We start from the raw sequence: 19,182 nt of genomic DNA, 5'->3' as shown, positions 1-19,182 counted from the left end.
TTAGGTGGGTTGGCAACACCATTTTATTCGGCTGGGCCGGCCAGGAAACAAGGGTAGTGAGCAGACTGCGTGCCCAGCACCCAGGAGGGATGGACCTCCAGAGCCCACCCCTCAGGCTCAATGCTCCGCACTCAGGGCTGGGCCATGGAGGGGGCAGCGTAGGTCTGGAAGCGCTTGTGGGCCCGTTGGTGTGTGAGGAGTCTCAGGGACATGGTGTCCACGGCCGCCTCCAGCCCCGGCTGCTGGGTGATCTCCACCGTGTGGTCGTTGGCCTGTAGGGATGAAGCGTCAGCGGGGTCGGGGCCCACTTCCCTCCCAGGCTCCCCAGGCCACTCACCAGCTGCAGGGACGCCAGCATTGAGCGACACACCTCGAAGGCAGGCTGGCCAGCTACGAGCTCCGCAAAGGGACACCACTGGTTGAGCTGGCTGAACCTGGACACCACCTGGTCCCCGTAAGTATGGATGTCAAAGGGCACGTGCTGTTCCTGAAAGGAGAAGGGGCACGGTCCTGGGGCAAAATCAAGGCAGGCCACAGGGGAGTCCCCACTTCTCAGCCAGAACTGGCCCAGCCCCTCACCTGCTCTTGGAGCAGGGGCTGGAGAGTATCCTCCCAGTCCCTGATGCGCTGGCTCAGCTCCGTCTCCTGGACGAACTTCTGAGAGGTGGCGATGAAGAGCTCCTGGGGGGGACCAGGGAGCTGCCTCCTTCTGTGCAGGGGCCCCTCACCCAGCAACCCGCCAGCTCTCACTCAGACTTACCACATTCCTTCGGACCAGCTCCTCATAGCTCAGGGATGCTGGCATGGCCTCTGCCTCTGGAAAAGAGGCAACTGTGAGCTGATGGGGCCGTGGGCCACACCCTTCCTCCCTCTCGTGGCCCCCTGGCCAGCAGGCCCCTCTCAGACCTACCCAGGTCAGCAGCTTCCCCAGGCTTTGCCTCCTGAGGCTCTGCATACTCCTCAGGCTCGAGAAAGTCATCTGCTGGCAGACAGAGAAGCCCCAGCAGGAGGCAGGTTTGCTGGCAGTGGACACTGAACCCCCCCACCCGGGCCCATCCCAGCAGGCCCCCACCTGCTGTCCCGAGATCCTCCAGGGAATCCTCCAGCTGGTCCTCCACAGGCCACAGCCCTTCCTCCGGCCTCGGCAGCCACCGCTCAGTCATCTGTGCAGAGAGCACCTATGAGGGGCACTGCTGTCCCCACTAGGGGCCTCGTGGGGTCCACACAAAAGCCAGCACTGACCTCCCTCCTCTGCAGCTTCCGGAGAGTCTCCAACTGCTCCTTTACATGCTTCCAGTACAGGACCTCCATGTCTGCACACAAAGATCTCGTGAGGGGGCTCCCATGTCCTGCCCAGGCACTCCCAGTCCACCTAGAGCCTTGGGCAGCCCCCAGGCCAAGGGCAGGCAGGCAAAATACGGCACAGAACCACTGCTCCTCAGAAGGGTGCGCTCACAACTCTGACCTCACCTGCAAAGGACGGGCCCTTTCGCCGGGGCCTCCTGCTGTCAGCGTGGTCAGCATCTTCAAGAGAATTTGGTCAGCGGGAACCAAGCCAAGTCCCTGCAGGCTATACCTGGACCCTCCCGCCCTGGCCCAGCCCCACACCCCACCACCACTCACAGGCAGCCAGGTACCACTGGTGGAAGTCCTGCAGCTTGGCGGCACCCTTCCTCTTGCGCTTCTGTCCTGGAACCTCCTCCACGCAGGGGGGTACGGAGAAAGGCCTACCTGGGGGCACGAGCACAGCTTGGGGCCCTGGGGCAGGCTACAGCACCCACACGCTCCAGGAGCAACTGCACCAGGGAGCACAGTCCCCACCAGGCTCCTAACAGGTATAGAGCCCACCCTCACCAACCACGGGTGCTCCAGAGAGCCCGTCCACAGACGCCCAAGGGAGGTGTCCCTCTACCCAGTTACCTTTCTTGAAAGGCTTAGAGTCCAGGGAGTCAAAGGGGTCCAGGCTCTGCCAGGGGTCTGGAGTCTCCTAAGCACAGAGCACAAGCAGACACTGCAGGGAGCGGGGGGCCCTGGGGATGCCCACCCTCCCTCAAAAGCCCACTGAGTGCAGTGATAGCCAGAGAAGGGCTAGCCACATTCAATCCAGAACCCAAGGGTGACACACCAGGGAGGGAGGTGCCCCAGAGCGGCAGAAGAGGTGACTGATTTCTGGAGGAAGGAAGATTCCTCACAAGAGAGCCAGCAGGGGTGAAGGCAGGGGAGCCTCAGCACCACCTCCCTGGCGTGGGGGTCTGAGCCCCACGACCCCTCACCTTCACCAGGGACGCTGGCTGCCGTCGCTCCCGTAGCACACACCGACCAGGCTGGGCAGCGCTCTGCAGAGAAACAGCCCACAGATCCGTCTCTCCCTCCTCCACCCAAGGCTCAGGCAACCCAGCAGCTGTGCTCCGGGGCCAGATGTCTAGAGCCCTGTAGGGACCCTCTGAGGGCAAACAAAACTCTGGGAAAAATTGTAGGAGAACATATAAACTAGTAAACTAGTGGTCATGGGGTACTTCTATTTTTCTTTAAGAAAATAATAAGATAGGGCGCCTGGGTAGCTCAGTGGGTGAAGCCTCTGTCTTCGGCTCGGGTCATGATATCTCAGGGTCTTGGGATCGAGCCCCGCATCGGGCTCTCTGCTCAGCGGGGAGCCTGCTTCCCCTCTCTCTCTCTGCCCGATGCTCTGCCTACTTGTGATCTCTGTCAAATAAATAAATAAAATCTAAAAAAAGAAAGAAAAAAGGATAAACATGATACATCTACCAATCAAAATGAACAAATACTAACTTTTTCTCCTCTGTGCATCAGTTTCTCAGCTGTAAGCGGAAACACAAAGCTGACCCTGGATGGTGGAAGGAAGCTGCCAAAACCTTGGAGCCCATTCCCTCCTGCAAGCCTGACCTCGAGGAGTCAGCTTTGGAAACCAGCTGCCGTCCTTGGTGGGAGCTACAGACACCACGGGGCTTGAACCCTGAAGCCCAGCTCCTTCCCAAGGAGCCGCAGCTGTTCTGCTCAGGAAGAGGGACAATGTGATCAGCGCTGCCCTAAAGGGCTGGGTGCAAAGGCAGGTCGAAGGCTGTCTGGAGGGTGCACCCACAGCCCTAGTGTGCAAGGACCAGACGGAAGGAACAGAGTACAAAGCTCACAGTGCTGCCTGTCCCATCTAAGTGTGGGCAAGCTTGCCCAGCTGATGGCTCGAGCTTTGCAGGCCTCAGTCAGGGTCCTACCTCCTGCGGGCTCCTGGGTTCCTGGGGCTCCTGAGGGGCCTCGGGGGCTGTGGCCTCAGGAAGCTCTGCTGCCTCCTCTGCGCCCTCATCCTCACCACCACCTCCAGGCATTGGGCCTTCTGGAGAGGCACCTGAGCAGGGAAGGAAGACACCAGACAGGAGGTGGGAGGCCACCCCTGGCCAACACCCAGGAGAACCTGCAAGGCCCGCCCCTCACCCAGCCTCATTCATCAGACCCTGAGAACGCAGCCGGGCACTTCCCACTCTTCTCGTCATGCCCCTCTATTCTGTTTGGCTCCTTTTACTTTTAGCAATTTTCCTCCTGAAATGCTGCCATCCGTGCTTGCCCAGAGAGGAGGGATAGATCCAAACCTCACAGGCTCAAGAATGGTCAGAGGGCAGTCATGAGACCAAGTGGGCCACGGTGGGGAGGGAGGCCAAAGCCTGGGCACAAAGAAGCCAGGCTTCCTTGCTCCCCACACCTCACCCCTGGGGCAGCTGAGTAGAGCCCCGTGCAGAGCCCCGCGCCCCCCAACCTCCACCCCCACTGCAAATCCACACGTCCTCTCTCCTCACTGGACTCCGGGGAGACGTCGAGCACAGGGCCAGGACCGCACGCAGCAACTTCCATTGGCTGCTCTTCAGCCCTCTCAGCCTCTGGGAAAGATGGGGGATGGGACAGGGTCAGCCCTCGCCCTCCCCCAGGAGGTCCCTCCCAAGGGCTAGGTAGGGAGAGCAGAGACCTGGCACAGGACTCAGGCACCCCGGGGCTGAGCCAGCTATGGCCAAAGCCAGGACAGAGGGGAACTGCACCAACAGAACCACCTTCAGTGCAGGTGCCTGGGGAGAGAGGTGGGACCAGGGCTGGCAGGCACAGGCACAGGGGACCCTTCCTTCCCAAGCCCCCACATCCAAGCCCTCACCCTTCCGGTTCCTCGGCAGCAGGGTCTCCACTGGGGAGATGCCGACTGGCTCCAACATGAAGGCTCCCCTGGGGTGGGGGGTGCATGTATTCATCCTAAAATCCTTCCGGCTGGCTAGGACCTCCCCCTGACAGCTGTGCAGGCAGAAACACAACCGATGCAGAGACCCTCTCCATTGGGCCCTCTCCCCTTATCGGACTCCCTCCACCAGGCTCAGGCCCGTACCTGTACAGGGGGCTGACGTTCTTCTCCATCTCATGAGGGGCCACGAGGGCCATGGGCAGGAGAGGGACAATGAGGACCTCCTGCATGGAGGCCAAGAGTGGGTGAGCCACAGGCCCCGGGGTTTCCAGGTGGGGAACCCACGTGGGAGGATGCCTTCCCACAGCCCCTGCAGCTCAGTGCAGCCCCTACAGGAGGAGGGGCACTCACACGGAGGGGCAGGTCAGTCCTCAGATCCACATTAGCACGCGAGTCCGGGAGGTCATCCAGCGACACGAACTGCGGGGAAACAGAGCTCAGGAGCAGCGCTGGGCAAGTGTGCAGGGGGCAGTGGTCAGGCGGCCAAGAACTCTCACCTGGTCCTCCCCCTCCTGGGGAGCCATGGAGCTGGTGTCCCCCCTGGCCCCATTTTCCCGCTCCGAGGAGAGCTGCTTGGCCCGCCTGAGAGAGAACCAATGCACGGGCGTCTGGGAGGCTGCACGGGCCTCCCCTGAGCTACATGCGGGGCAGACAGGCCTCCACCTCCGGGCTCAGACCAGTACTCACTTCTTGCCAGAAATGAAGTCGAGAGCCTGGTAGACCAGCGAGTAGAGGTACTCCACCTGGGGACCAGAAGCAGCCAGTGAGGAGTGGAAAGAAAAGCCCAGCCCAGATGGTCCAGGGCCCTCCCCAGAGCCCTTGCTGTGTACACACACAGACAAGCCTGTACACAGAAAAGCCAAAACTTCCAGCCCAAGTCCTGCCAATGTGACTGCCAGAAAGACTTCTCCAGTCCAACCAGCGCGTCTCATCAGCTGTGGCCCTCTCCTCTTCCTCTGTCCCCACACTCCAAGCAGCCCTGCTGGCCTTCGCGCCTCACACACTGGCCTGCGTGCGGCCCACAAGCCCATCTCCGTGCTGACCCCGCCCAGCACCCAGAGCTGGCTCCTTTCCCTCCCGCAGGCGTGGGCCACCAGTGCCCCACCTCCATGAGCCCCAGCCACAACCTGTGGGACCCCACCACGATGGGGAGGCTCAGCATTTCTGAGATGCTGGCCAGCAGGGTGTGCACGTGGGCCACCTCTGGGCCATTCCTTCTGCAGTAACAGCGCCCAAGAGCACACACCACTCTCTCTTCTTGGTCCTGCCTTTTTTTTTTTTTTTCCCCGTTTTCCCACCAACAGATGTGCACTGCACATCTTTTATGTATGGGGCCTGGCACCAGGCACTGGACCCAGTGCGAGCAAACGGACGGCAGCCCCCCAACACATGGGCCCCGTTTATTGGGGTTAATAAACGTGAAATTTTTTAAGTGTTTGCCGCATCTATCTGTGTCCATGCTTCATCCCATCTGGCCTGTCGGAAGCAGGTATCAGAGCTGTTCCCATGTCCAAGGAGAACGAACCAGGAGACAGAAAGCCGCCGGGGTCAGGGGTAGGACCCGGATGTGCGGCCAGGGGCGCGAGTCTCAGGCTGTGTGACCTAATCTGCACCCACTAGCTACATGTGGCTTTACCAATTTAAACTTAAGTTAATGAAGTTAATGAAACTCAACATTCCTCCATCACACTGACCACATTTCAAGGGCCTGGCGCCACAGGTCACTAGTACTTACCACCTCTGACGGCCCAGATCACAGAACGGCTCCATCATTCCAAAAAGTCCTACTGGACGCTACTGACCCCCCACACCTTCCAGGCTTCACTGCTGACACGTCCCTGCACTTGCTCTACCGCACACCCACGCATCTGTCTGTCACCTCACATCTTGTGCAAAGCTGGCTGCGGACACTCCTTCGTAGGACAAATGCAGGACGTAGGATTCTGATTTAATGGGATTATCTAGGACCAAAACCAGCGAGATATTAAACTGTTTTAATAACTTCTGCTGCCCAGAGGTAAATCTACCGGGTCCTGTGCAAGTTAAGCCCGAATGCAGATGGATCGCTCGCCCTTCTAGTTGGGACCCCGGCACGCGTCCCAACGCTTACCTCCTGTGCGCCTTCTCTCCTCCCACCCGCTGAACTGCCAGTTCTGGATCCAGGCTGTCACCCACTTCTCCTTGCTCCTCCGCCAGGGTTGGCTAAGCGCCGCTGGAGGAAACGCACGTGACCAGCAGGAGGCACCGAGCCCCATGGACGGCGGCGCTCTCAGTCTTGTCTGCATTCCCCTCAGGAGGCTTTCACCGAATTTCACTCTCCAAATTTCCTACCCAGGAGCTGATTCTCAGTAACTGACTTTTATTCTGTTATGAAAACTGGGGCCTTAGGCAGGAACTCTCCAAATGCCTGTGTCCAACTTCTCTACATCAATACTGACTTCTCCCTTTGGACTCCTGAGATGGAGCCTAACAACCCACGGCCCTGACCCACGCCCAAACGGCTTCTACCAGGACCGGAGGTCATCTGCCGCCTCTCCTGCCCTCTCACCCTTCAGCTCTGTGCGGTTCAATCCTGGCTGTCACTAAGAACACTTAAGAAATCCTGATAGCTACCCGCTGCCCAGTGCTGTACCACCAGGCCAGGCAGGGTCCGCGGGGAACGAGGTGCATTACGGCGGGGTGGAGGACCGCGGCTTTGCTGACTGCCCATCTGTGTCCCCTCCCTGTAACCTCTCCCACAAGGGGTCATGTGGCGCCTTCTCACCTCTCCCCACCCCACAGTCTCCCCTCCTCTCACTAAAACCCCTGGTGACCTTCCAATTGCAGACCCACTACACACATGAAAACCTTTCCTGTGAGGGTCAATTCACTACATTCAACAATTTTGGTCTTTTTTTTCTTCCCCTTTAAAATTCTCTACATCTCTGACTCCCAGACGTTTTTTAAATTTGCCTCGCTCTGACTTCTTTCTGGTGGACACGTCCTAAATACTGGTTCTTCTCAAGGTGTTCCCTTCATTCAGCTTTTCCTCTTATTCTACAACACAGTTTCTGGGCTTCGGGACGGACATTCTAGATGGGCTAACTCTTTGCTGCGTGGGGCTCTTGTGTACACCGCCAACGGGCCAGCGTTAGCAGCAGCCCTGCAAGTATCAATCCAAGCTTGTTCCTTAATTACAACCGTTCTGATTAGGAGCCTAAGCCGAGCTATAAGGCAGTGCGGAACTGGGGAGACAGCAGGCGCTGGCGAAGCAGGGAACAGACAGGGACGAGCCTGCCACCTGCCCCAGCAGCACAGTGAACCTCAGTCCCATGAGACCCGCAGCCAGGCGGTGCCCACCTTCTTACTGTAGACACAGGCTGACCCCTGGATCAACAGCGCTGCCTCAATGAAGTTCATTGTGGTTTTCCCTTCGTCAAAAGAGATGCAGATTTGGTCCAGCTGCAAGACACAATACCAGGCATTGGGAAGCTAACATCTGTGTATACTGCTCCCCCCAGAGCCCACCCAGCACCCAGCCTGCAGGGCCTGGTTACCACAAGGCGCCCCTCAGAGCACCAGCTCTGCTTGGGGCTCTCTGGTTGTCTTTTTTTTTTTTTAATTTTGGGAGGGGAGGGGCAGCGTTTTGGAAAAGGAGGGCCCTGGAGTCTGTCAGCCACCAGCAGCGAGAGTGGCACAGCAGCTCCCTTCTGGAGGCCTGGCAGCACACCGCACTGAACCCACCCAAGTCCAGGCTGACTCGGACAGAATCAGGCAGGAAGACCCCTCACCCAGAGGGGAGACAGACACAAATCACTGGGGTCTAAATCCTCCGAGCAGAAATTAAGGAAACACTTCCAAGTGAATCCTCTTCCTTCTGCAACCCGACCCCCCACTCTCACCGGACTCCCCCGAGCCCCAGCTCCTACGACCTCTAAATGTGCGTGGTCCACAGACCACAGGCCGACAATTCCCAAACCCATCTACAGCCGCGCGTTCTCCTTTGCCACAGGGTGGTGCTTAGGGCCACCCCAAGACAGCTAAATGTCCACAAGCGTTTTATCTCCATACGCAACCCAGGGGCTCTCCACGACAGAGCCCTCTCCTGCACGCCGCTCCGCAAACAGCACTCTGAAGCCCCAACACGTTTCCCAAGCTCTTCGCCTTTGCTCTCCATCCGCCTGGAACACCGCTCCCGGCTGTGCCCGTGTGAATCGTCCCGCAGCGCAGCTCTCACGCCCGGGGCTTCCCCCACCCTGTGAGGGCCGATTCCAGCCTCCACCTCAGGGCCAGAAGCTCGTGTCCAATAAATGTCTGATGAACTGAGAAGTGCTGCCATTGGAGCTGAGCCTGGAAGACACTCCCTAGGCAGATGAAGGCAGTGGCCTTCTAGGAAGAGCAACTGCTCCCACAAAGGCAGTCAGCAGACCTGGGATCCAACCAGCAAGGAAAATGAGCACTAGTCCAAAACGCAGGGTGTGCAGGAGAGCAAGGTCAGACGTTAGGCACTCTGGGGGCCCAAAGAAGGAGGAGTCTGGGGGGACACTACCACGAGGCCACTTCTACTAATTCTTGAAGGACAGAGCAAGTTTTTCAGGTCTCTGGAGGAACACGCCAGTCTGAAAGAGTGCAGAGCATTCTGGAAAAGTGATCGGGTTTTCCGGAAAGGACAGATCTGAAAGAGAGGGCAGCTGAGTCACCCAGGCCCTGAACTGCAGAAGTGGCCCTTTTCTTCTCAGGCCGGGCTCACCCACTTGTAGGACCTCACACTCCACCGGCATTTGAACAACTCCGAAATGCACGCTCCAGTCTGGACCTCCCGTCTAAGCCTAAACCTGTATGTCCAACTACCTTCTTCAAACACCGTTTGCATGTCTTAACCAAAATTCACACTGGACAGGTCCACACTGACCCCGATACCCCCACAAGCACCGTCCACGGATCTGCAGATCTTACCTCCTCCCTGTCTTCTCTCGCTTCCCCCTTCAGCCCATGCTGCGTCCCCCGGTATTTCCATGCTCCGGCCTAACCCGTCTGCTCCTCTTCACTGACCACCAGTCAGCTCCCCCCTTGCCCGGGCCCCGGCACGGACCGGATTCTTCCCGCCCTCCACTCCCCTCCACCCTCCTCTTCACAAGCAGGTGCACGTCGGGAGACACAAGGCAGATGACATCCCTCCACTCGGAACCTTAATGGCTTTCTGCCCCTCTTAGGGAAAAAACCCAAACTCTACAGAGAACCTCGTACGCTAACCAGCTTCCTCTCCACTTGCCCCCCTCCCCCACTCACTACAGAGCGGTCACACGGTCCCTCTCCATGGTCGCCCTTGGAGCCAAGCACTCTCCCACCTCAGAACCTTGGGACATGCTTCAGCTCTCCGTGACTGGCCAAGTCCTTTCACCCAGACTCCTCTTGGAGCCCTCAACGTTCCTTCTGAATCTCTCGTCAGTCTGTTTTTACACAAAGACACAGTGAGGAGGGGGCCTCCACTCTGCCACCCACTAGCTAGGACTTCGAGCCCCTCTCTTAACCTCTCTGTAGAACTAACACCTGTTCCAACCCGCATGCTTACTTCCTTACGATCCATCCTCCCAGAAGGGGGAGCAGAGACGACTGTTTCCTTGCCACTATCTTCTCGGAGTTTAACACGATTCTTGGCTACAACAGACACTCAACAACCATGAACAAATAAACAGAAGAGCAACATAATACGATTTGTTAAAATTTTTTTAGAAAAGAACTTTCTGGTAGCCGCATGGAAAATGAAAAGAAGGGTAGGGACAAAAGTAGAAGCAGGAAATCAGGACTTCAGAGGGCAGAGGTCTGCAAGAGCAAACACAGAAGCACCAAGCAGGGCGTGGCCGGCTGACTGTTAGTAGAGCGTGCGACTCTCCATCTCAGGGTTCTAACTTCAAGCCCCACTCTGGGTATAGAGATTACTTAAAAATGATTAAAAAACAAAATATTTCAGTGGCCAGGATGGCTCAGTGTCAGATTGAGTGTTGAGAGTCCAATTCTTGGCTTCAGCTCAAGTCACGAACTCAGGGTTGTAAGATTGAACCACTCATCGGGCTCCACACTGAGTATGGAGTCTGCTTGAGATTCTCTCTCTCTCCCTCTGCCCCTCCTCCCTACATGTTCTCTCTCTGAAAAAAAAATTTTAAAACTTAAATATTAAAAAATAAAAAATTTTAAAAATCTTTAGAAGGAAGGAAGGAGCCGACCAAGCCAGGAAGCAGATTTACCAGGCATCACCAAGCAGCCTGCTCACTGTGGATACCTGAACCCATAACAGCCCCACCCAGCACAATTCTCCGAATTTTTTTAGCAGCCTATGTGTCCAAGCAGAGGAGGCAGATCAATAGATCAAGGATTCATTCAACAAACACACACTCTGTGTCTACCATGTGCCAGGCATTCTATTATGCAAAGGGAACAGAATGCACACACGGTTCCTGCCCTAGCAGAACTGACATTCTCGAGTGGAAAGACCACAAACAAGTGAACAAGTTAAGGAATCACTGAGACACAGGACGATGTCCTGATGTACTGATGTAAAGGATGAAGGGACTCGTTGCAAAAAGAACGAAAGAAAGAATATTCCAGGGGCACCTGGCGTCTGCCTTTGGCTCAGGTCATGATCCCAGGGTTCTGGGATAGAGCCCCGCATCAGGCTCCCTGCTCAATGGGAAGCCTGCTTCTCCCTCTCCTGCTCCCCCTGCTTGTGTTCCCTCTCTTGCTGTGTCTCTCTCTGCCAAATAAATAAATAAAATCTTAAAAAAAAAAAAAAAGTCCATCTAAAAAAGAAGAAGAAAAGAAGAAAGAGTCTTCCCCAGTGGAGGCAGAAATTATGAAGACCCTGGGACAAGAACGAGCTCCGGGGCGCCTTAGAGCATGCGACTCTTGATCTCAGGGTTGTGAAGTCAAGCCCCAGGCTGGGTACAGAGATTCCTTAAAAATAACAACAATAACAACAATAATAATACTAAGTAAATTTCCTTATTTAAACAACAACAACAAAAAAGAATGAGTTCCAGAGTTGTAGGTTGATTGGCTTCAAAGAACAGGTGGAGAGAAGCCCAGGATGAGGCTAAAACAGTCAGCAAGGCCAGACTCAAAAAAGGTGGTTTGTACTCTCTGTTGAGTGCAGCAGAAAGGCCCCGAGGGGTGACAGGACACCACAGCAGCTGAGAGTCACACTTTCTACTGGATAGAGCATGAACTGGATGGGGCCAAAACAGCTGTAAGGAGCCTGGGAAGGAAGGTTTTACATGAATCCGAGGTAAAGAACAGATGACTTCAAGTAAAATTCTGGGGGTGAACAGACAGAATCCATGGGTGAACGGGGTGTGAAACACAGGGTTTCAGCAGAGCAGCTCTTAGCTCTCACCTTCCGTTGGTCAGCAGTGCTATTTACCGGGACTAGAAGACAGATCTAGGCAGGATATCCACTTTATTTTTTTTCCTAACATTTTATTTATTTGAGAAAGGGCATGAGTTGGGGGTGAGGGGGATGCAGAGGGAGAGGGAGCACACTCCCCACTGAGCAGGGAGCCTGATGCGGGGCTCCCAGGACACTGAAATCCTGACTAATGGATTGAGCCACGCAGGCGCCCCAAGAGCTCTAAGTTAACGTATTGAATCTGAGACGCCTGCATGGAACATCGAAGTAGAATGTCAAGAGTAACTGGGCAGAAAATAAATTCACAGAAAAGATCTGGGGTGGAGATATGAACTGAGAGTCATCCTCATACACTTAAAATCATGGAAGTAAGTTTAGGGGAGATATGTAAGAAGCTGCTGGCCCAGGGCTTGCCAGAGGAGCTCAACATACAGAGCGGACAGCGGGAAAAAAGTAAGCAAATAACTTGGGGGGAAAATCAGAGCAGGTAACCCTGTTCCAAAAAGAGAGGGTGCAGCCCGACAAAACCTGCTGGGCCGAGCAAGGCCACGTTTGTAGCGCCCCCCGGATCTGGCAGGACGGACGCCACCGCGGATACGGACGAGCGCGGCCCGACGGGCTGCGGAGCGCAGCGATGTGCTCAAGCGGAGCCCGCTGCTCGTCCCGGGGCCTGCACTCGGCTGCGCCGTCCGCAGACTGACCACGTGCTGGCGGCAGCTCGAAGCCGCCCGGAAACGCACGGAGAACCCGGCTCTCCCACGCGAGCGCGCGCCAAGGTCTGCTCCACCCAGAGGGCTGGTCGCACCCACTGACCCCGTTTCTCGGCCGGCGCACAGGCAGCGACCGGGGACGACACCTCCGGGCTGATTCCCAGACGCCGAGGCGCCGCTGCGAAACAGGAAAGCCGCCAGCCCGAGCGCGAGCGCCGCCGGAGCGCGGGCGCCGCAGCCGAGGAGGCGGGGCGCGGCCGGCCCGCAGCCCCCGGCCCGCCGCCCCCGGCCCGCCGCCCCGCCTCGCGGCCCCGCCCGCCCGCCCCGCGCCACGCCCCCGGGGCCGCGCTCACCTCCTCCAGATACTCGCCCAGCTGGGCCGCCACGTCCACCTCCCAGTTCTTAGTGAGGTCGCGGATGGGCTGCAGCAGGTGGGCGAAGCGCGCCTCCACGTCCTCCATGTCCGGGAGGGGCCGGGGCGGCCCGGGGACCGCAGGAGCGTCTTCCAGGGCCGCCAGCGTCCTCAGCCCGCCACTAGCTCTGGCGCCATTTTGCCGTTCCCGCCCAGGGGAAAAACGTCGCCCGCGCCGCCGCGCGCACATCTATGACGCACGCGGCCCCCGCCGGGGAGGACGCCCCGGGCGCCGCGCGCCGCGCTGGAGGCGGGGCGGGGCGGGGCTTGTCGGCGCGGCGGGCGGGGCGGGGCGGGGCCCGGCGCCGACGGCGGCTGCGGCGTAGCGGACATGGCGGGCTCGCGGCTCCCGAGGCAGCTCTTCCTCCAGGGCGTGGCCGTCGTCTTCGCGTTGGCCTTCGCGTCCCTCTACTTGCAGATCCCGGGTGAGGGCGCGCCGCGGGGACGGCCCCTCGCCCGCGCCCTCTGTGCGCGCCCGCGCCCGCCGACGCTTCGCCGAGAGCGCGGGCGCGGGCGGAGTGAGGACCAGGCCTCGGATCCCCCGGGGCGGCCTCCGTTCGCGGCCTGCGGGCGGCGGGAGCTTGGCGGGAAACCGGGGCGTGCTGCGGCGCGCTTCCCGTCGGCTCCGGGCTCAGACCCGGGGGCCGGGGCGGGCCCAGACCAGGCAGGGCGCGCGGGGGAAAGACCGGGAGCGGGACGAGGGGCGACCTCGGCCCCGCCGGGCGGGAGGACCAGGCCTGCGGAGTCTGGTTCGGAAGGGCCGGGGATCCGCGGGTTCGCGCCGGGGTGGCCAGAGTCTGCAGGTCCCGCAGTCGAGACCTCAGGAGGGGGGTCTGCAGGCCCTGCCTGGAGGGCGCGGAGTCCGGCCTCGGAGGGCAGTGTCCCGGCCCTGACGTGCCCTCCCACAGGCCTGTATGGAGCCGAGGGCATCCTGCCTGCGCGGAGGACGCTGAGACCACAGGGCAAGGGGCGCTGGCAGCAGCTGTGGGAGACGCCGACGCTGCTGTGGGAGGCTCCGCAGCTGGGGCTGGACACGTCGCAGGGTCTGGAGCTGCTGACCCTGCTGGGCACCCTGCTGGCCCTGGGCGCCCTGCTGCTGCGCCGGCTGCGAAACGTCTTCGTCTACCTGCTGCTCTGGGCGGCCTACCTGTCTGCCTGCCAGGCAAGTGGGGGCTGCCTGCCGCCCCCATCCACCGCTGGGACCCTGGTCACCAATTCAGTCCGGTCCTGTCCACCCTGCGCCTCCCCCCTGCCTCTGCCTGGCCTGCCTCCGCAGACACACCCCCCTTCTCCCTGCAGGTGGGCCAGGTGTTTCTTTACTTCCAGTGGTGAGTGACTTCCGGGTGAGGGGCTGCAGGAGGTGGGGGCAGCGGCGGAATATGTTTGCCTCTCCAGGGAGGACCCTCCAAGGGGAACGGCCTTGATGGGGAGGGGCCCTTTGTGCTCTTCCTTCTCCCCACAGGGATTCCCTGCTGCTGGAGACTGGCTTCCTGGCGGTGCTGGTGGCCCCCCTGAGGCAGCCCCCCCACCATAAGCAGCCCCCCCAGGGGGGGCTCGCAGGGACCTCACCCCACGAAGGCCTCCCCTTCTGGCTCGTGCGCTGGCTGCTGTTTCGCCTCATGTTTGCCTCGGGTGTGGTCAAGCTGACCAGCCGTTGCCCCGCGTGGTGGGGACTAACTGGTGAGGGTCCCATCCTGAGTGTGGGGTAGCGTGGGGGGGGCTGCCTCACCCTGACCACCCACTTACACCCGCAGCCCTCACCTACCACTACGAAACACAGTGCCTGCCCACCCCTGCCTCCTGGTTCGCCCACCACCTGCCCGTCTGGCTGCACAGACTGTCCGTGGTGGCCACGTTCCTCATCGAGATCGCGGTGCCCCCTCTCTTCTTCGCCCCTGTGCGCCGCCTGCGCTTGGCTGCTTTCTACTCCCAGGTTGGTGGGGCCTCCGCCATCAGGAAGCCAGGACATGGCATTTCGCAGCACTGCCAGTGGGTCGTCGTCCCACTGGAGCGGGGTGATCCAGAAGGCCTCATGAGCAGAAGCACGAGTTAGCGGAGGCAGGTGGGGAAGGGCTGCAGGAGGCGTGCTGAGCTTGGGTTTTTCTCCAGGTGATGGGGAGCCGTGGAAGGTATGAGCAGGGGGTAGAGGCCAGTTGGAGTGGGAGCATAACAGGCTGGGGGTGATGAGCAGGGGAGGGGGCGCCTGCTGGAGAAACCCAGGCATGGGTTGCGGAGGGCCTTGAAAGAGGGCTCGGAAGGGCCGGGGAGGGGTAGGCCCTGCAGCCCTCAGTGCAGACCTTCTCCCAGGTTTTGTTGCAAGTCCTGATTATCATCACTGGCAACTACAACTTCTTCAATCTGCTCACCCTGGTGCTCACCACCGCTCTTCTGGATGACGGGCATCTGACTGCCGAGTCTGGCGACAGCCACTGCCAAAAGAGACCCACATGTGAGTGTGAGCTTGTCCCCGATCGCCAGGCGTTGTCAGCCCGACGGCCCAGCAGCAAGTTTGCTTCCCTCCAACACCCCCCAAGTGAGCCCTGCTCTGGTCCCTCCCCAGCCGACCCATGACTCTCTCGCTCGGCAGCCTGGCCCAGGGCGCTGCTGGCTGTGCTATCTCTGCTGTTGGAATTGACCGTCTACGGGCTGCTGGCCTACGGCACCGTACACTACTTTGGCCTGGAAGTTGACTGGGAGCAGCATGTTGTCCGCTCCAGAACCAGTGAGTGCCAGCCGGGGGCCGGAGGACAAAGGCTGGACGGTTCCTCCTCACGTCCCTTTCTTTTTCTGCAGCCTTTACCTTCCACCAATTTTCCCAGTGGCTGAAGATGGTGACCCTGCCCACCATGTGGCTGGGGGCGGCCTCCCTCACCTGGGAACTGCTGACGGCCCTCTGGAGGTACGTGGTCCGGCGGGGTGGGGTAGAGCTGTGCAGGTCAGGCCTGACGGCACTTGGGTCCCCTGCCCCCCAGGTGGACCCAGGTGCAAGGGTGGCTGAGGAAGTTCTGCACTGCGGCCCAGCTGCTCGTCTTTGGCACTGCCACGGTGGCCTTGTTTGTGATCAGCCTGGTGGGTAGCCCTTGGGGAGGAGGGTGGGGGCTGGAGGGGCAGCACTGAGCTTCTGCCCCCTGCTGCAGGTACCATACTCCTACATCGAGCCCTCGAGCCATGGGCATCTCTGGAGCGGGGCGCACCGGCTGTTTGGGGCCGTGGAGCACCTGCAGCTGGCAAACTCCTACGGCCTCTTCCGCCGGATGACCGGTCTCGGCGGGCGGCCTGAAGTGGTACTGGAGGGCAGCTATGATGGGCACCACTGGATGGTAAGCGTCCCCACGGGCAGGGGTGGGGGAGGGGGTCTCCAGTCCAGCAGCTAGTGCTCACACGCTCTGCCGGGCAGGAGATCGAGTTCATGTACAAGCCCGGGAATGTGAGTCGGCCGCCCCCCGTCGTGGTGCCCCACCAGCCCCGCCTCGATTGGCAGATGTGGTTCGCAGCCCTGGGCCCACACACTCACAGCCCCTGGTTCACGAGCCTGGTCCTGCGCCTGCTGCAGGGCAAGGACCCTGGTGAGGCCTGGTGGGGAGTTGCGGGGTGGGGGGGCTCTTGGGAAAGTGGGAGGGTCTAGGAGGCGCAGGGTGTGTGGGAAAGGGAGGCTGGGGCTGTGGTCCTCTGGCCGTGCTGAGTCCTGCTCCCTTGCAGTGGTCCGTCTCATCCAGAATGACGTGGCTAAGTACCCCTTCCACAAGCAGCCGCCCACCTACGTGCGGGCCCAGCGCTACAAGTACTGGTTCTCACAACCTGGGGAGCAGAGGTAAAGCCAGAGTGCTGCGTGGGGTGCTGGGCTCTGGGCTCAGGGCCCCCCTGAGCACACTGCCCTGTTGCAGCCAGTGGTGGCGACGCCAGTGGGTAGAAGAATTCTTCCCGCCAGTGTCGTTGGGGGACCCGACGCTGGACATGCTGCTCCGACAGTTTGGCCTCCAGGTGGGAAGGCACGAGGGAGGGGGTGGTGTATGACCCTCCACAGGCATGGTGCCCGCAGACGTTCCTCAATCCTGCACCCACAGGACAAGAGCCCACCCCGAGCCCGCGGCTCCGGTAACACGCTGGCCCAGGCCCTCCGCTGGATACGGAAACAGCTCTCTCCGCTGGAGGCTTCCACCCTGCTCTGGGGGCTCCTCGCCACGGTGGGGGCCATTAGGGTCATGCAGGCCCTGCTGGGGCCCCATTCCCCCCCCTCCTCCCCTCTGGCCAAGGAGGAGAAGCACAGGCCAGCTGCCAGGAAGGCGTCCGGAGCTGCCGGCAGACAGGCCGTCCCAGCCCCTGAGAACTGCAGCAGCGGCAGCTCCCAGATTCCCAGGAGGAAAAAGTAGCTGCATTCTGCAGCCCCATGTCCAGAGAGGGTCAGGGTACCCACACATCTCTGGCCTTCTGTGGCAGGACACAGTCCAGCCAGTGTGCCTTAGCCAACCACCGTGACAGGCGCAGGATGGGTTGCTGTCTTCTCAGGCAGGTTTTGGCCGCCCTGCAGCTTGGAGGGCCCACTCACCCCAAGACACACGCCAACCCCAGCCTACCCCCAGCCTTGACCTACAAGGCAGGCATATGACCCGGCTCAGGGTCTTCCCCGGGACGTTGTAACCAGGGCTGTGGGAAAACCTTTCCCCTCTTCAAGGAGCCAAGTCTGATGCCCCTGACTCACCCCTGCACAAGAGTGGGTGAGGCAGACCCGCTGAGGAAGCGAGGCAGGAGGAGGGAAGATCCTGAGATCCGGGATCCAATAAACGTACCTCTGTGCCCAACCTCGTGTGTGACGTCTCCTTGCCACTTCACAGACCTGAGAACCGTGGCCCTTCCCTGCCTCTGGCAGGCGAGAGGCACAGGTACGGTCCTGCTGACAGCTGACCTGGCCTCTAGGATGCCTTTGTTCTCTCCTTTCTACGGTCCCCTATAAAATAGACGCAGGGGCATGGTCAGGCACAGCCTGACCAACCTGTCAGCACCACACACCAAGTCAGTGAGGCGGCCCGTGGTGGCATATGGGGCCTAGAACCCTCCCAGCACCTGAGAACCCACCAGAAACTGGCTTCTTCCTTCTTTGCTCGCCCTGCTTCCTTGTCTCGAAATGGCTAAAGGGTCAGGCCCTAGACTTCTTGGGCAGGGCGGGCACCCTGTTCCAGCCACTGGCCGAGTGTACTCTAGGGTGTGGGTGGGGAGGCGGGAAGGAGGGAGAACCTGTCTGACCATCCAGGAAGAGGACCTGCGGCAGCAGGCATTGAGGGCACTGCCTCGGTTTCTGTTGGGGTTCAGTGGTCACTCGGGAGGTCCCTGCCCTCTGGGAACTTGTACACCCACCTCCCCTGCCCCGACTGTCCTCAGCACTCACCTCTCATGCTCTGACCCCACGGACCCCCAGTCGACCCCCCGTGCACTCGGCTCCACCCCCCACCTTGACCAACTGAAACAGCTCTGAGCTCATTCTCTGCACACAGCCACATTGGGCTCACACAGACCCGCGGCCAAAGCTTCCGGGCGCCTTCCTGGGGGCTCCTACATGCGCACCCGGCCAGCTGTGAGTTGACTTCTGGTTTAAGAACGTTGTGGGTTGGGGCGCCTGGGTGACTCAGTTGGTTAAGCAGCTGCCTTCAGCTCGGGTCATGATTCCAGGGTCATGGGGTCGAGCCCCGCATCAGGCTCCCTGCTTAGCAGAGAGCCTGCTTCTCTCTCTCCCTCTGCCTGCCGCTCTGCTTACTTGCACTCTCTCTCTCTCTCCCCATCAAATAAATAAATAAAATCTTAAACAAAAAAAAGTTGTGTGTTTAACATTCAAAATTGTGTTCTTTTCCTTTAGGTTTTTGTTTCACATATCAAAACATATTCTTTTAGGAATGTCAAAGATTAGTTCACTGCAGAGAATATTTTTTGAAAAACAGCAAAATAAGAACAAGGCAAAACAAGTTCTCGTTCTCCACTTTAAACACACTCTCTCAAGCATACCGATGTTGGTCTTGTTCGGGGGAACTGACTTTATACTGTATTGGAAGCTTCTGAATCTTGTAATTTTATTATTTTTATGCTATATGTGAGTGAATGGCTATTTCGTCTATAATTTTCTCTAGATTCGTAAGGTTTTCTTGTTTACATTTTCCTTTTTAATCTAGGTGAAATGGATTGGTCATAATGTGGAACCCAAGAACAGTTTTTTTCCCATGCAGCCAAAATTGTCAGTACTGTTTGTTGAATAATGAACCTGTTTCTCATTGATTTTTGAATTTTCCATTGTAGAATGACATCCTGTGTATTATTTCAAGGCTAGCTCTTTGGTTCTTTCTTTAGGCTTTTAAATTCAGGTTGTGAATTTCTTTGGGCTTTTTCTTGTTTCCTGCAACTTATTTTTTAAGATTTTATTTATTTGAGAGAGAGAGAGAACACACGTGTAAGTGCAGGG

At 59.0% G+C, this 19,182-nt stretch overlaps 2 protein-coding genes across 5 annotated transcripts; one reads left to right on the top strand and one right to left on the bottom strand.

The window, feature by feature from the left end:
- Window positions 1–5: 5 nt before the first annotated feature.
- NCAPH2 (non-SMC condensin II complex subunit H2) lies at window positions 6–12,920 on the bottom strand. 4 transcript variants are annotated; one of them, XM_059187410.1, is made up of 21 exons: window positions 12,679–12,800; window positions 9,786–9,871; window positions 7,574–7,675; window positions 4,922–4,977; window positions 4,732–4,816; window positions 4,586–4,654; window positions 4,379–4,458; window positions 4,154–4,287; window positions 3,807–3,887; window positions 3,231–3,361; window positions 2,274–2,336; window positions 1,921–1,987; window positions 1,624–1,731; window positions 1,471–1,524; window positions 1,243–1,313; window positions 1,073–1,163; window positions 911–982; window positions 761–816; window positions 580–681; window positions 338–487; window positions 6–272 (listed from the first exon to the last, which is right to left on the bottom strand). In XM_059187410.1, the coding sequence occupies exons 2-21, from the start codon at window positions 9,798–9,800 to the stop codon at window positions 132–134; spliced, it is 1,728 nt and encodes a 575-aa protein (XP_059043393.1). In that variant the 5' UTR covers window positions 9,801–9,871; window positions 12,679–12,800; the 3' UTR covers window positions 6–131. The 4 variants fall into 4 exon arrangements, with proteins under 4 accessions (XP_059043393.1, XP_059043392.1, XP_059043390.1 ...); XM_059187409.1 differs by lacking the exon at window positions 9,786–9,871 and having other exon boundaries at window positions 371–487; window positions 12,679–12,920; XM_059187407.1 differs by lacking the exon at window positions 9,786–9,871 and having other exon boundaries at window positions 12,679–12,918.
- Window positions 12,921–13,028: 108 nt separating this feature from the next.
- On the top strand, window positions 13,029–17,534 carry LMF2 (lipase maturation factor 2). Its single transcript, XM_059187400.1, has 14 exons — window positions 13,029–13,162; window positions 13,646–13,899; window positions 14,037–14,065; window positions 14,200–14,417; window positions 14,492–14,670; window positions 15,045–15,186; window positions 15,325–15,459; window positions 15,531–15,636; window positions 15,710–15,806; window positions 15,875–16,057; window positions 16,135–16,303; window positions 16,437–16,548; window positions 16,622–16,718; window positions 16,802–17,534. The coding sequence occupies exons 1-14, from the start codon at window positions 13,069–13,071 to the stop codon at window positions 17,105–17,107; spliced, it is 2,121 nt and encodes a 706-aa protein (XP_059043383.1). The 5' UTR covers window positions 13,029–13,068; the 3' UTR covers window positions 17,108–17,534.
- The last annotated feature ends 1,648 nt before the right edge of the window (window positions 17,535–19,182 follow it).

The sequence above is a fragment of the Mustela lutreola genome, chromosome 8 (genome assembly GCF_030435805.1).
Source record: "Mustela lutreola isolate mMusLut2 chromosome 8, mMusLut2.pri, whole genome shotgun sequence".
In the NCBI taxonomy this organism is placed as follows: domain Eukaryota; kingdom Metazoa; phylum Chordata; class Mammalia; order Carnivora; family Mustelidae; genus Mustela; species Mustela lutreola.
This window is presented reverse-complemented; position numbering and strand designations above follow the sequence as displayed.